At 40.8% G+C, this 17,834-nt stretch overlaps 1 protein-coding gene across 9 annotated transcripts in view; it reads right to left on the bottom strand.

Annotated features, from left to right (window-relative positions):
• INPP5A (inositol polyphosphate-5-phosphatase A) overlaps nucleotides 1–17,834 on the bottom strand; it is a 404,737-nt gene that overhangs the window by 128,630 nt on the left and 258,273 nt on the right. For all 9 annotated transcript variants that reach the window (XM_039480835.1, XM_039480836.1, XM_039480830.1 and 6 more), the window contains one exon: nucleotides 15,388–15,491. In XM_039480835.1, coding sequence (XP_039336769.1) covers nucleotides 15,388–15,491 — 104 coding nt within the window. The remainder of the gene's footprint in view (nucleotides 1–15,387; nucleotides 15,492–17,834) is intronic.

Genomic DNA, 17,834 nt, shown 5'->3' with positions numbered 1-17,834 from the left:
CACTAAATGCCCCAATAACTACTATGTGGGTGAAACCAGACAATCACTACTCTCTCAAATGAGCTCACACAGGAAAATGACAAAAGACAAAAATACTCTTTCACCTGTGGGTGAACACTTTTCAAAAAGCAATCACTCTGTATTTGACCTAACCTTCATCCTCAAAGGAAACCTGCATAACACCTTCAAAAGATGAGCTCAGGAGCTTAAATTCATAACTTTGCTAGAAACTAAAAATCACAGTCTTAATAAAGATACTGGATTTATGACTGATTACAAAAATCTGTAACCCACTAACCTCCCCCTTTTGTCCTATGACTACAGGGGTGTTAATGGGCCACTTCACTTGAATAGTCTCATAGAATATGTACTTACTACTTATGCTAAACTATTTATATGATCTTGTATTTAGCTGTGACACTCCGAGTACCTTTCCCAGACCTGAAGAGCTCTGTGTAACTCAAAAGCTTGGCTCTCTCATCAACAGAAGATTGTCCAGTAAAAAATGTTATTTCACCCACCCTGTCTCTCTAATATCCTGCGACCAATAGGACTACAACAACATTGCATAAATAAAGTCAAAGCAGACTATTTTCTCATTATCTTTCAGATGAGCATCACCTCTTCTTTTCTTTTCTTTAACTGTATGTCTATCGTCCTGGTAACCACGTTTACCTCCCTAGTTCTTGTGGCAACAAATCAACTGTAACCAATCAGAAGAATGCAAAAAATACAGTCCCTTTACTGAGGTTCCCTTACCCCCCAACAAAATCCTCTTTATATTCAAAACATCAGTTTATAGAGATACATTTAAAATGTTTATTGTATTGACCGAACAACAACTTGAACTTGGTAGCTTGAAGGTGAAAACTTACATGAAACTTTTCTTTTAACACAAGTCCACAGTGGGTTGTGTAAGTAGAGTTATCCAGAAATGCTGGGCTACTCTCACTGATTTATTTTTAATTGAAAAAACAGACTATTTAAGGATTTGTTTTGGAAAAAATATATATATAATTATGTGAACTATATAAATTTAAGAAAAAAGTTATTCCACTTTCTAGTCTACAATTTTTGATAGTGTCCCTTTAAATACCTATCTCCAAGATCTGAATTTTACAATCACATCTGTTGAGCAGCTCTCAACTAAAGAACAGTTTTGGCTGAAACATGCTAGTGAGGATTGCTGGCATTCTCATACACTTCATATAGTTTCATCAGCTTCATATTGATTCAGCAATTGGAAAAACAAACGTGTTCAATTGAAAATAGTAAAAAGTTCAAAAACATTGATTAACAACAAAGTGCTTTATCCAAAGACTCAACATTTATATCTGGTAATGTGAACAGATTGCACAATGAATGCTTTTTCTTCTATTTTTTTTTCATGACTTGAATTATGTCCCCATAATTTCAGCTAGTTTGCTATAGAGGCACAGGGTGTTTTCATGACATTTTAGTTATTTTTTAAAAATCTGACATGGTTCTGTGCCTTTTTCTTCCTGCATCAGGGATTTGTTTGTGCCTGCCAGTTGTCCTTTCATAAGAATGTTTCAGTCTATGATTCAACTTTGGGTGCCTGACTGACCAAAATGAATGAAGAACCACTGAGATTAATTTGTTTGAAGAAGAGTTGAGGGATATTGAAGGGGAGATTTGAGAAGAGATAGTTGACTTGTGGGAGAGTTATAATTAGTATCACTAATAATGATAATTACTATCACTAATCCTCACAATGAGAGATACCATAGTCATATTCCAGCCCATTTTTCTAGTCCTTTGATAGCTTTCATAACTTATTTAATAAAATTAGCTTTGAAGAGTTCTCCTTTATCCAAAACATTGTGGATACCAAGATACCTAATTTGTGAAAGCTCTTTCAGGGTTGTAAAGATTTACTAGAAGACCATCAACATTGAATAAGGTTTGCTTGCATATTTTCTGTTTGTAATCATTGTATCTGAATTTTATTTCTAAACAGTGGCTACAGATTCTATTTCAATTAAGACTGGTGACAAATCATACCACTACTTGAGTCTTCTTTCCCAACTGAATTCTTTTAACATATTTAGATTGTGATCATACTAACTACTAACTAACTAAATAAAAACACAGAGAACCCTCTTACAACTACATTCAGCCTATTTCCAGAGTCCTGTGTCAAATGCCACTCATGTATCTCAACATCCTCACCTCCATTAACACAGCAATTGCTAAATTTACCACCACAATAAATTTATCTTGAAAGAAAACAGACCTTCTAAAAACAAGGACTTTATAAACAGTTAATGGATTTCAAAATAACTCCGGCTTTGAGTATTTCAAATGTTAGTATCAACTACCTTGCTATCGGTTTTTTAAAAATTGGATTCTTTACAGATACTCTTTCAGGATGTCTGATGCATTATGGAATGTATCATAACCTCAAAAAGCTCCGTTTTAACTAGTATGACTGAGTGACATCTTGGCCTCACTGAAGTCAATGGCAAGAATCACATTGACTTAAATGGGGCCAAGATTTCACCAGAGGCCTCCTGTATTAAATGTCTTTATCAAGCAAAGCTACCATGTGCTACTAGTAATCTTCAAAATAGTCAATTATGCTTGACTGGGAACACTGTACGGTGCCCCCTGAACAACATTCAAATCAAGTTTTCCATAGTCAACTATATAAAGCCTCACCCTACAATGGAGCAGCTTCTCCATTTTAAAGAAACAAAGCTTCAGGCATTCACTTAAGAACTAACACTGCAACTGAAATTTGTGTACTCTTGGCAGCTGATTGGACCAAAGCAGTAAACACAGCCAGAACTGGAATAGGATATTTTGATGGAACTTCATACTACAAAAGACTCCTTCGAATGACTCTAGGGAAACTAGTTCTTTTATATCCTTTTAGACCAGCTTCCCCTTTAGCGAACAGCAGCCACTCTGGACTTTCAAGAGGGGACATCCATAGAAGGGCCCCATCCAATTCCCTCAGGCTGCGACTAGGGGTACGTCTACACTACGGGACTATTCCGAATTTGCATAAACCAGTTTTGTAAAACAGATTTTATAAAATCGAGTGCGCGCGGCCACACTAAACACATTAAATCGGTGGTGTGCGTCCATGGTCCGAGGCTAGCGTCGATTTCTGGAGCGTTGCACTGTGGGTAGCTATCCCGTAGCTATCCCATAGTTCCCGCAGCCTCCCCCGCCCCTTGGCATTTCCGGGTTGAGATTCCCCCTCCCTCCCTGAAAGCGGCAGACAACCGTTTCGCGCCTTTTTTGCTTGGTGAACTGTGCAGACGCCATAGCACAGCAAGCATGGACCCTGCTCAGCTCAATACCGCAATCGTGGATGTTTTAAACACCTCACGCACTCTCGTGCAGTATATGCTGAACCAGGACCTTCGAACCGAGGCGAGTAAGAGGCGGATACGGCAGCGCGGCGATGACAGTGATGAGGACGTAGACACAGAATTCTCTCAAACCGCGGGCCCCGGCGCTTTGGAGATCCTGATGGTAATGGGGCAGATTCTATCCATTGAACGCCGATTTTGGGCCCGGGAAACAAGCACTGACTGGTGGGACCGCATTGTGTTGCAGGTGTGGGACGATTCCCAGTGGCTGCGAAACTTTCGCATGCGTAAGGGCACTTTCATGGAACTTTGTGACTTGCTTGCCCCTGCCCTGAAACGCCATAATACCAAGATGAGAGCAGCCCTCACAGTAGAGAAGCGAGTGGCGATAGCCCTGTGGAAGCTTGCAACGCCAGACAGCTACTGGTCAGTCGGGAATCAATTTGGAGTTGGAAAATCTACTGTGGGGGCTGCTGTGATGCAAGTAGCCAAAGCAATCACTAAGCTGCTGCTACGAAGGTTGTGACTCTGGGAAACGTGCAGGCCATAGTGGATGGCTTTGCTGCACTGGGATTCCCTAACTGTGGGGGGGCGATAGATGGAACCCATATCCCTATCTTGGCACCGCAGCACCAGGGCACCCAGTACGTAAACCGGAAGGGGTACTTTTCAATGGTGCTGCAAGCACTGGTGGATCACAAGGACGTTTCACAAACATCCACGTGGGATGGCCAGGAGGGTTCATGACGCCGCGTATTCAGAAGCACTACTCTGTTTAAACGGCTGCAGCAAGGAATTACTTCCCAGACCAGAAATTAACAGTTGGGGATGTTGAAATGCCTGTCGTTATCCTGGGGGACCCAGCCTACCCCTTGATGCCATGGCTCATGAAGCCATACACAGGCAGCCTGGACAGTGGTCAGGATCTGTTCAATTACAGGCTGAGCAAGTGCAGAATGGTGGTGGAATGTGCATTTGGCCGTTTAAAGGCACGCTGGCGCACATTACTGACTCGCTCAGACCTCAGCCAAACCAATGTCCCCTATGTTATTGCTGCTTGCTGTATTCTCCACAATCTCTGTGAGAGTAAGGGGGAGACCTTTATGGCGGGGTGAGAGGCTGAGGCAAATCACCTGGCCGCTGATTACGCGCAGCCAGACACCAGGGAGATTAGAAGAGCACACCAGGAAGCGGTGCGCATCAGAGAAGCTTTGAAAACAAGCTTCATCAATGGCCAGGGTACAGTGTGACTGCTGTGTTTGTTGATGAACACCCAACCCCCTTGATTGACTCAGTCCCTGTAAGCAACTCCCCCTCCCCCTTCGAGTACAGCTTACTTATGCAAATAAAGTCACTCTCATTTAAAAAGCATGAATTCTTTATTGATTCATTATAAAAAGAGGGAGAGAAGTAAGGGTGTGCTTTGAGAGGAGGATAGGAGGGATGGAGAAGGCCATTAAAAAAAATTCAGAGTAACGACATCCTTCTGGTTGGGCTGTCCACGGGGGTGGAGTGGGCGGGTGCACGGAGCCTCCCCCCACGCGTTCTTACACGTCTGGGTGAGGAGGATGTGGAACATGGTGAGGTTGAGGTGGTTATACAGGGGCTGCAGCGGCACTCTGTGATCCTGCTGCCGTTCCTGAAGCTCCACAAGACGCCGGAGCATGTCAGTTTGATCACGCAGCAGCCCCAGAGTTGCATCCCGCCACCGCTGATCTTCCTGCCGCAACCGCTGATTTTCCTGCCGGTCTTCCTGCCGCCACCTCTCATCTCGGTTGTCCCTCCTGTCCTCACGTTCACTGGCCTCTTTCCTGTAATTTGAAACCACGTCCTTCCACTCATTCAGATGAGCTCTTTCATTGTGTGTAACTTCCATAATATCCGAGAACATCTCATCTCACGTCTTCTTTTTCCTCCGCCTTATCTGTGCTAGCCTTTGGGATGGAGGAGGGATGGTTGAAAAATTTGCAGCTGCATGAGGGAGATAAATATTTAGAAAGATACATTTTACAGAACAATGGTTATACTGTTTCACAATGAACATCACAATTCACCTAGCACATGTGATTTCCCTACAAGGTCGCATTTTTCATCTTAATAGTGAGTGCTTGCAGCTCTGGAGTTACAGATCTCACAGACACAGGTCCAGGCATCAGAATTCAGCTTGCATGCGGCCATGGTAAGCCACTGTCTCAGTGATTTACCCCTCCCCCCCAACGCATGGCTAATACCACGCTAGCTCCCTGCTAATCAACAACCTTCCCCCTCCCCCCCACCCACTGCGTGTCTGGTAGTTTGGGGAAGATCGCCGGTGACCAAACAGAAAAGATCATCGGCATTTCACTCCTCCTCCTCCCCGCCGCTACATGCAGGAAAGTGTTTTTTTTAAGCTGCTGCATTCCACGAACCCAGTAGAAAAATGGCCACCCCCCTTACTTAAATTCCTGATTTTTAACCAGGTTATCCTGAACGATATCACTTTGCTGAGGATAACAGAACAAGATAAAGAGCGGATGCTTCTTGAATGCCAGCAGTCACCGGGACCATACGCTGCTATGCTTTGCCACGCAATGATACCTGATTACTTGCTACATGCATGGCATGGTAAAGTGTCCTACCATGGTGGGCGGAACAAGGATGCCTTGCCCAGAAACCTTCTGCAAAGGCTTCTGGAGTACCTACAGAAGCACTTCATCGAGATGTCCCTGGAGGATTTCCTCTCAATCCCCGGACATGTTAACAAACTTTTCTAAGTAACTATACTGTCTGCGAATGCATCCCAAGTCCTCAGGGCAAATCAATCATTAAAAAAGGCTTGCTTAAAAAACAATGTTTGCTATTTGCAAAGATACACTCACCAGAGGTCCCTTCCATGGCGTCATTGTCTGGAATAGTTGCTTGTGAGGGCTGGGAGCAGGGTAATTCCGTCAGGGTGATAAAAAGCTCCTGGCTGCTGGGGGTCACGGAGTGCTGTGTGCTCTCTGCTAGGTCTTCCTCTTCTTCTTCATCTTCATCTTCCCCGTCTGCATAATCCTCAGACATGGCAGAGATTACAACCCCCACCTCGGAATCCACGGTCAGGGGTGGGGTACTTGTGGCACAGCCCCCTAAAATTGCATGCAGCTCAGCATAGAAGCGGCATGTTTTTCGACCTGCCCCGGACCTTCCGTTTGCTTCTTTGGTTTTCTGGTAGGCTTGTCTGAGCTCCTTAACTTTCACTCTGCACTGCACTGAGTCCCTGCAGTGGCCTTTATCCGTCATAGCCTTAGAAATTCTTTCAAATACTTTTTCATTTAGTCTTTTGGAACGCAGTTCTGTTAGCACTGAATCCTCTCCCCATATAGCGATCAGATCCAGTACCTCCCGAGCGGTCCATGCTGGGGCTCTTTTTCGATTCTCAGGAGACTGCATTGTTAACTGTGCTGATGAGCTGTGCGTGGTCACCTGTGATGATGAGCTCTCCACGCTGGGGAAGCAGGAAATGAATTTCAAAAGTTCGCAGGGCTTTTCCTGTCTACCTGGCCAGTGCATCCGAGTTGAGAATGCTGTCCAGAGCGGTCAGTGGTGCACTGTGGGATACCTCCCGGAGGCCAATACCGTCGATTTGCGGCCACACTAACCCTATTCCGATATGTTAATCCCGATATTAGCGCTACTCCTCTCGTCGGGGAGGAGTACAGAAACCGATTTAAAGAGCCATTAAAATCGATATAAGGTGCCTCCTAGTGTGGACGGTTGTGGCGTTAAATCGGTTTTACGCTCCTAAAACCGATTTAAACGCCTAGTGTAGACTAGGTTTAGGATACCTCTGGACACTCATATTAATCAGGGTATTGCCTGATTAGCTTCTTCCATGCTCTTTTTCTTCTCAGCCATGTCTATATGTTGGTAATAGAGGCTCAGTGGGGGATTGAGGGCTCAGGGAAATATATAAGAGAGAGGGAGAACATGGATATTTTAAATATTGGATAGCAATGGGTATTTTTAACACAATAGATTACATCAGATTCTTGCATCTCAGAACTAGGTTAAATAAAAGCCAATTTAGATGAAGTTACTCCTGTCTTTAGGTAAAATAATAGACCTGCAACTTCTTTAGATTTGGAACAATTAGGATGGTGAATGGATGCACAAGTATTTGCAGATATGCATATCGATCTAATTAGGATCTGTACAGTGTTTCTTATTCTAAAATGTATCTATTGTCAAATTTGCAAATGTGACAACTCATTTGCATATTAGTTGATATGCCATCTTAGGGTCCAAATACAAAAGTCTGTTATGGTATTTTGGGGTTTCCTAATGCCTACACTTGTGCAGTGACTACTGGTTTTATGCACAGCAGTATATACTGGATCCCACTTTGCCAAATTTTCATTGTAATAAATGAAATTAAAAATCTGAAAACTCTGAGTTTAAAACACCTCACATTTTTAAAACTTGCAGTTAAATTGTGCAAGCTTTCTCTTTGTGAATAGGGTCCCCCGGGGAGATTGTGTTGACCTTTTAAAACCCTCTAGAAACACCACCTACATAAATAACCTCAGCTACATGGGGTAAAAGGACCTCTAGACAACATTAACATGAAGAGAGAGGTTATGGAGGGCTAATGTCAAAATGCACTGTGAGCAATAAGTAATGAACACAAACCATGATTGATAATGACTAGCACAGAGCCTTAATTCATCTTTTCTCCATCATTCTACTGTGAGGGACCATATAAAATTAAATAGTGGCCCAGCAAGGGTTTATTCAACCATACAAAGCAGGGGCATGAAGGAAAGACAGATTAAAGTAGCAATGACTGGAGTGTAATTGCAGCTTCTTAAATGAACAGCATGGTTCAAAGAGGAAGAAGGGAAAAAATTTGTAGATGAATCAATTGAACAACAAAAGAAACCAGGTCTAACAAACTGCAAGTGCAGCTGATACACTAAGTGACCTTCAGTATCAATACCTCCAATGTTATATTGTCATTGCAGTAAAGGGAACTCCTCCTTAGAGCCTCATGTAGGGACTTGTGTTAAATGCTATTCCACATATATTACAGTATGTTCAGTGGTTTACACTAGTCAGTAATAATACCAGTTGTATGAATGCAAAAAAAACCCAAAACAACTTATTACAACTTCTAATAGAAAAAATCTGGATGTAGCTCCTGATGATGACAGCTTTCCTCTCCTTGATCGCCCTAAAGGATTCTAAATGTTTACACTATTGTGGAGATGTGAAATCATTAGATTAGATGATAAACTCTTTGGAGCAGGGACTGTATCTTCCTAACCTTCCTGAGTGTTAGAACAGCACATAGCTCAGTGAGGTCCCAAACCTGTTTGGGCCTTTGGATGCTATTGCAATACAAACAACACTATTCAAAAATTATAGCAAGTTCTGCTACTCTAGGATTTGTAAAAGCAACTTAATAACCCAGCAAATTTTATAAAGACTTCTACTTGGGAATACAGCATATTTTAGCTTTAAATACTTAATTTGAAGTTTATTTGGCTCATGATGGAATTTTTCTCAAATTACATTCAAATTTGTGATCTATATACAGCTATGCTCCTACAGCTATAGGTGCCGACTTACTCAGATCCCGGGGAGTGCTCGACCAGTGCTCTGACCCAGGCCCTGCCCCCACTCTACCCCTTTCTCCAAGCCCCCACTTTGCCTCTTCCTGCCCCCACTTCTCCCCCTCCCCCCAGTGCCTCCTGCACGTGGAGGTCGGGAGGCCCTGGGAGGGAGGGGAAGGAGCTGATCCGCAGGGCCGCCAGTGAATGCTGAGCACCCACAATTTTTTTTTTCCTGTGGGCCCTGGAGCAACCACAAAGTCAGCACCTATGCCTGTAGCACAGTAGCTGTCTTAGTTATTAGAATGTTCAGAAACACTTATCAGTAGTTCAAGATTCTAAAGTTAATCTACATAATGGTAGAAAAACTAACAGCATGTGGCATGCCAGTTGATAATTTTACTCTTAACATAGAGCTATAATGACCAATTATCTAATAGAAAAATACTATCTAACATGGATTTGGAATTTGCTAAGAAAACATCTAAATTGCAAAACTGACATTTCAAAAAGGGAATTTGCACACAATGTTAATAAATACAACAAATGTGATAAGTCAAATGCATTTCCATCCAGTTTTATACTAAAGCATATAATTTCTAAATAATTACATCCATTGCAAATGTATTTATATGGATCAGTAATAATATATTAGCCACCAACATATATAATTTCTTTATGGTAATTATTCATTTCAGAGTTCTACTTCTGAAAACACTGTTTTTGAGAGAGTACAATTGCATACAGTATGTAATTTTCAAGAGCAAGTACATTTTGGGTCAAACTGTGCAGCTTTGCTTGAGCAAGGATTGCAGATTCTGGCTTTCATGGGCAAATTTGATTTTAGTTCTAGCAGTCACTTGACAAAATTTCTCTCTTTGCTACATTGGTCAACTGCAATGAATTCACAGGATTGCACAGGTGTGATTGTAGGCACATTTGGTCCATTAACTATTTCTAAATGCGGAAGAAGAAAGCAGTGAGTGTCCTCAGTGTTAACATACTGTAATTGTACAAACTAATGACCCAATCTCATATTCATTACTTAGGTAAATAAACCTCATATTGACAGCAGCGTAAAATTTTCTTGATAGAAGCGCAGAATAGGCTTAGAATGTTTCACATTCCTGTTTTTTTCTATTCATATCAAATGAGACACAAATAAAAGTGCTCTGAGTACGTCCAGATGTTACTTAACCCAATGATTTCTCTCTGAACAATTTAACTGTGGATCATATTAATTGGAAGGAAACTAAAACAATAGTCAGATGAGTTCTGTCCACAGTTCTTTCTGCTAGCACAGGCAGCTTCTTGCAGGGGGCTCATCTGTCAGAGGCCTTTCTGTGACTACCTCCCTGTGGTGCTGGCAAATGCATCTTATGAAAGGAAGGCTGATTTAGTTAATTATTTTTAATTGGATGTTTTAGTTAAGTGTTTCAAACTGATAAAAGCGGCCTACATGCATTTCGTGCCAGTAATCAGGACAAGAGCATGGAATGAGGAAAGGTCAAGGGGTCCCCTCTCTGTGTTAAATAACCAGGAAAGAGCTAGTGAGTTGGAAGTCACAGAAGAAGGGATTGGGAATAAGAAGTGGCTGACCCTACAAGTAGCTGCAGTCATGCGAGTTCTGTGCTAGCAGCTCTCTGGCTTATAATTACAGCCAAAATAACAAAAATAATTACTTGCAATCACAAACTTACAATTAAGTATTTGAAAACAGAACTCAAAAAATGTATGAGCACAGGCTTATAATCACTCCCTCCAGTCTTGGAGCCTTAGTATTTCACCTGTCCTACAGATTTTTCTGCCTCTACATGGTTTATTACACTAAAAAACCACAGCCCAGAACTACATTCCTATTTAAAAAAACACTTCTTTTTAACAGGACAGGGGAATTTAGGGTTGCCAGGACTCTGCATGGATGTGTCTGTCTTGTAGGTCACATAAGAACAAAATATGATAGCACTGCTATAGTTCATTTCCTCCAAGGCTTTCAGAATGCTTTACAAACATAAATTAATTATACCTCACAACAACCCAGTAAGGCAGATATTGTTATCCCCAGTTTACACATGGGATAGCTGAAGCACAAGATTATATGACTTGTCCACAATCATGCGGCAAATTAGAGAGAGACAGGACAGGACAGCACAGCACAAGAACCCACCTCTCCCAATTCGCCTGCCTCTGCTTAAACCACGAGATCATCTCCCTGCCTAATAGGACAATTTCTAAGGACCCTACCTTGCAAACAGTTATGGAAGTGCTTTGCTTGAAAACATGCAAGTAATTCCATTAACTTCATAGGAGTGCTCACTTGTTTCAATAAAATGTTTGCAGGATTAGGGCCTAAAACAGCACAGCACATAAAGTACAGCTAGAACAGATAAACAAAAAGGTGTGGTCCTGAATGCCCTCACCAGTCCGAGGTATAAGCTGCAATCCAATACCTTTTGGTTGCTTGCTGGTCTTTAACAGACCCAAACACTCTGTTTGTAAATACTAGGAAAAAAGGGACTTCCAGGAACACAGTTGAGAAAAGAACTACAGGTAGGGATAAGAAGACAGACAATTGCCTGCAGTTTTTAAAGCAATGAGCTTGGCTTTGACTTTAAACAAGCTACTCGTTAGCTAATCCACTGTTTGTAAGCCCGCACAAAAATTGAGTAAAGATTATATAGATCATCAGTGCTCTCTGAGAGAAGTATCTAAATGTTAAAACAGGACACCCCTCCCCCCCGAAACAGCCAAACAAAAATCATGCCCCAGGAAAGGGATATCACATCTTTCACCTTACAATATTAAGTCTCTCCTCAGATCTCCTGTTAATAGGATTCCTTTAGCCAGCAGATGGATTGTGAATACGGGCAGTTTCATCTACTAAAAGACGACATAAATCATCATTGAGAAAGGAGAGACCGCAGTAAGGTTATCACCATACAGCCTTCTCCATGAAAGGTTTGCATTAAAGCATTAGTGAAATTAATTCATCTTTCATAAGAGCTTTGAGCAGTATCTGTGATCTATGATAACAACCAATTTCTCACTATGGGGGAAAAAACATTACTCTGCCCTGATAGACTACACAAATCTGCTTTTTTAAATGGCCTAACATTATCTGCAGTGTTGCTCCCAAAGGCATCATTTCAGATTCATGCCCAGCCAAGAGGACCCATAAATCAACACAGAAAGTTTTGTTAGTTTTATATTCAGTGGGCTGTAATTATTTTGAATTGCATTATGCCTCAATCATTGTAATTACTTTTAGATCATCCTTAAGCGGCAGTAATAAAAAGAAAAGAAATCAGTCTTAAACCAATTCACACATACAAAAAAAGTTAATGTAATGATAAAAGTCTGGCTAAAACACACAAAAGCCTGGAAATTTAGTGTGAAGACTGATATGTTGCTCATGCATCTCATTGTGGCAGAAGAGATTTTTAGAATACCCACTATTTGAAGTCTATTTATTGAAGACCATCTAATCACCAATGTGTGGGAAAGAGGAAAATGGGTTAAACACAGTGATCTAGTTTCAGCTGTAAATATACAAGCTTAAGTTAGATGTAGTGTAGGCTTTTTGTGATATTTTTCCTTTTTCTGCCTTAAAATGAAAGAGAACAAGAAACGTAAAATTTAACTATATATTAAAAATATCTAGCATTACTTTCAACTTTTGCCAAGTAAACAAAAAAATTTACCTGCCATATGTATGCCATACTGCAGCCTGAAATGAGTGGAAATATATGCCGAAGTGTAGCTATAGCAACCTTATTATAATATATTGTGTTGTATGGAGAAACAGAGCCTAAACCCTGAAAAAAAAGTCTGAGCCAGGGGTTTCTCCTTTTTCATACACCACCTCCATAACATCATTTGGACAACTAAAGGAATTGCTGACTTAGAAAAATAAAATCAGAAAATATTTTTTGTGTTTTCAGATATGTTTTAATGTAATTTAGCAGGTAGAAATAAGTAGAAGCCTGTACTGTGTGACTAGCAAGTTCTCTATAGTTAACATCAAATGTTCCAGGGATAAGGCTCTAAAAAAGTTGTAATGTATGATTATTTTTTTCGAGAAGTTGTGGCCACAGTTTGTTAAAGTTTAAATTTTGGTGCAGTCAATTCAAGTACAATAAAAACAAAACAAAACAAACAAACAAACAAACAATGCTCCCTCTCCCCATCATCATGGGCAATTGCAAGTGAGCGTGGAAATGCCCTCAAATTAGAGGTGTGGTGGCTTTGCAGGAGAGTGGGGGTCTTCAAGACAGAGACATGGGAGCCCCTAAGGGCAGAAGTAAGGGGGGGGGTTCAGGTTATAAAACTCTAGTTTTGTAACTTACTAAATGTTGAGTTGGCAACAGGGTCCTTTACTCTCGAACAGGGGCTGGATAACCCCCCTTCCCCCAAATTCCTTCAATTTCCAGGGCATGGTACGGGGACCTGAGCCCTTGTGCCCTAAAGGTGGCCCCAGCTCAGAGACCCCTGAAGGCCCTGTGGAGGACTAGCAGCCCCTGTCACAGGCCTTGACTGGTCCCACTCACCAAGGCCTCCCTGAGCCCATCCCCCGGTACAACCAGGCACCTGTGGAAGGTGCAGGCCTCAAGGTTGAGCAGGAGCTGCTGCTGCTAGAGGTGGAACTGCCCTAGGCAAAGTGAGAGAGAAGTGCCAGCAGGACTGAGTGCCGATGGCAGCAGTCTGTATGGAGCCAGGGCAGAGAGTGGGGCAAGCCCCCTGGGAATCCACCTCTGACCCACATGGGTCCCCAGTCCCATCCTTCTCCTTGTCTGCCTCCACCAGTGGCCCTACTGGGTCATGACAAAGGAGTGGCTGTGACAGATTTGAGTAGCATTGCAATCCTGTGCACAAGGTCTCAACGCCATTCATTTAAATTTTCCGTAACTATAAAAAGTTGCAGTGTGTGTTAAAAGCTGCAGTTTCCACAACACAACCATGAGCTGTGATTTTCTTATAGCCTTATCCATTCACAATCTGCTGTTCAAAACTCTCAACAGTATGATGAAATAATTCCTTAATATGGATCAATCAGTCTTATTTCTTTTGTCAACCAGCCACATTTCTACAGCTTATCAGTGATGGAGAAAAAGAATTAAATAAAATGCTCTGAACAGCCACCAATGCTCCCCTTCAAGTAGAGCAAAACCAAACTCCTAATGTAAGTATTTAACATTTATTTTTATTTTAAGAGGCCCAAATGAAACAAAAAATATTATCAAAAAGGCAGTTAATTCTGTTTACATTCTCAGTAGATGTATGTGTATTATAAATGAGAACATGCTTGCTAAAAATCATACATCAGAAGGGATAATCTTCATGCCATCAACCCTAATTATTTAGGCAGTGCTCCCCCCAGGCATGGATGAACTAGCTATATGCCTGCACAAATATTTACAAATATTCTGATTTCATTTTTAAATTCAGTTACTACTGAACTTAAGTAATTTGCACATTTTACCTACAAAAGTCAGTAAGAACTGACTTTGTTTATTTGTATTCTTTTGATTTTTAAAATCCATACAACAGTAAGTGCTTATTCTGTGCTCTGTGCACTCCTGTAAAATGTACTATCTCAAAAATAAAATTAAGTGTCAAAGAACAGAAATGAATCCAGCAATTTTATTGAGGTTTGCATGTGGTACCCAAAAAAACCCCAGTGCCCTTAGCTTGACTTTGTAGGTTTTGTCCAGGACTTTAATTTCAATGTCAGGTATGTTACAGTCCTTATTTTGGGAAGAAAATACCACCATGAAGATCACAAAACCAGTGCCAAATAGTAATAATAAATAACTTTTTTTTTAAAGGAAGTAAAATATATTCATGTATCCTTGAAAGTTACTTGCTGTTCTTGCAAATACAACAGGCACTATTAAAAATTCAACATATACCTCCCCTAGTACCTGCAGTAACCATGGTATCTTCCTACACAGAATAAAAGATGCTATTACCACACCACTGTGGCAAAGCAGATATGGTTTTAAATGGTACCCAGTTGTACTTACTTACATCCCATCTACTTAAGGAGGAAAACCTATTTGCCTAGAACGGATTCATAATCTGGACTCTGCCTGTTCTGTGAACTGTAATGTACTACTAAATATTTTCAGCATGTTTGCACCCCTCACCAACAACATTTTAAAAAAAATACATAAAATGAAAAAGATACACAAAGGAAAGTTTGTTTGGATCTCCTATAAATAATAAATTCTTTACAACGTGTTACTGTTTAAACATAGAACTCCAGTTGAGTTTGATAAATATACTTAAAGGCTTACAAAAATGTATATTATAGGTTCTATGAAATGGAGACATAAACAAACTAGAGGCTTATGACTTGATGCTAATCGAGTTCATACCCTTTAAGTCAGGAGTAACACCAATGGAATCATCAGTGCAAGAGAAACTAGAACCGGACCCTTACACTTTGGAATGCTCCATTGGACTGTACATACCTCAGGGAAATAATCCTGTGGAAACTTCTCTTTTTCCAGCATAGGTGTGCTTTCTAATGTATCTGAGTAGATTTCTTTGCCAGTAACCTTTTTATACTTCTTGGCTAGGAAGAGATATAAAAACACACTTAACATATGTACCTATATCATTGCAACCAGCTTTTAGCATTCATCAGAAAAGCAGCAGAATCTATAGGATAGAGGCAGTGTTGGTCTGGTCAATTAGTATGTAAAAATCAGAGCTAGTTTTTGATGGTAGGAAGAGGCAAAGTTGGACCACAAGTTACACCATCTCTTGCTTATTTTGCATATTGCACTGGGTTGCAGGCAGTGTGAATTTTTAACTATTTGGGTATTATTTGTTGTATTACCATAGCATCTAGGAGCCCTACTCATGGCCCAAGACCCCATTCAACCTTGGACAGAAAATCTTGATGAAATCTGGGTCTGAGATGTTTGGTCTGGTCTCTAAGAAACATCCAGAAACCTACACTGAATAGTAACAAACAGATCAAAAACAGATATAAATAAATTTATTAAAAATAAATTGAAGGGTAAATGATGCTATTTAAAATACTGTAATTGTATAGTTTATCATTTACTTTATTTACATTTTCAAATATATGCCTGTTCTTTACACTAGGCACAGACATAATATAAAAATTACACATTTTACAAAACAAGCCAATATCCAATTACCTACTGTCTCAACCTTTAAAGTCAGCAGTACTACCAATTATTACCTCCTTAACTCCCTTAGGCCTTGTCTACAATACAGGGGTAAGTCGCCCTAAGTTACGCAACTCGAGCTTTATTATTTACGTAGCTTAGGTCAACTTACTGCAGTGTCTACACTGCGCTGCATTGACGGGAAATGCTGTCCCGTCGACTTACCTTACTTTTCTTGTTCCGGTTGAGTACTGGAGTCGATGGGAGAGCGATCTGTGATTGATTTAGTGGGTCTTCACTAGACCCGCTAAGTCAACCCCTGGTGCATTGATCGCAGCAGCATCGATCCCCAGTAAGTGTAGCTATTCCCTTAGACTGTATGGAGCAGAATTGTAATTGGCCAATACTACCCTCTGGAAACTCTCATAAACGAGCCAAGCTACTCTTCCAAGGTTCGCAGGTGTCAATAAAATCTCATGGTCAGTGGTACAAAAAGGGATCTAAATAATCAGCATATATGAGTAGATTGCTAGGAGGAAGTCATCAGCTGACACAATCAGTGCAGCTTCTGTATCACACTTCAGGGCCAAAACCTAACCTACCAAAGAGAGTAGAGGACTCCATATATTGCCAGAATTGCCTTATCACAACTTTCTCAAACTTCTCCCAAAAAAGGAATATTCAAGATAGGGCAATATTGGATAGTTTTTTTGGTGTCAACATATGATACTTTGAGTAAGGAGCGAACACGTGGTTCTTTAAGACAAACTGACATTGTGGCCTCCCTAAGGCACTTTAGAGGGAGTTCAAAGAAAAGTGCTAAGAATTATTAGGGACATGGAAAAGATCTTCTATGAAAAGAGATTGTAAACTTTGGGATGATTTAACTCTAGAGGGAGACATAACAGTATACAAAATATTGACGGGTACAGAAAAAGCAGATTGGGAACTTTGACTCTCCCTATTTATTCATACAGGCACAAGGAGACATTCAATGAAATTAAAAGGCAGCAGCTTCAGAACTGATAAAATTAGGTATTCTTTCCACACAGCACACCATAGGACTGTGCAACTCATTACCAGAAAATGACAGAATTTAGGAAGATTTAAAAGAAATTAGACATTGAAATGGATAACAAGAATATCCACAATTACAACAAACATAAATCCCCATGCTTCAAGCCTTAAAACAGAGATAGGCAACCTATGGCACACATGCCAAAGGTGGCACGCGAACTGATTTTCAGTGGTACTCACACTGCCCGGCTCCTGGCCACTGGTCTGGAGGGGGCTCTGCATTTTAATTTAATTTTAAACAAAGCTTCTTAAACATTTTAAAAACCTTATTTACTTTACACAGAACAATAGTTTAGTTATATATTATAGACTTATAGAAAGGGACCTTCCAAAAACATTAAAATGTATTACTGGTGCGTGAAACCTTAAATTAGAGTGAATAAATGACGACTGCACACCACTTCTGAAAGGTTGCCATCTCCTGCCTTAAACCAATCTCTATATTTTAAGGGTTAGGAGGAGACTCTCCTGGGGTGCAGATTATTAGACATTGGGGTTTCTTGGACCTTGCTCTGAATCATCAGATAGGTGCCATTGTTGGAGAGAGGTTACTAGACTAGATGGATCACAGGTCTCATGCAGAATGGTAGTTCCTATCTCCCTAGGTAGACAATGATAATGAACTCTGGTAATATCTCCATGGCAAAAGGATCAAGGTCTAAATCACAGGTTGTAACTTGCACTTCCTCTAGCACATCAGC

The sequence above is a fragment of the Mauremys reevesii genome, linkage group 7 (genome assembly GCF_016161935.1).
Source record: "Mauremys reevesii isolate NIE-2019 linkage group 7, ASM1616193v1, whole genome shotgun sequence".
NCBI classification, from domain to species: Eukaryota; Metazoa; Chordata; order Testudines; family Geoemydidae; genus Mauremys; species Mauremys reevesii.
Note: the sequence above shows the minus strand (reverse complement) of the source record. Positions and strands in the feature narration are given on the sequence as shown.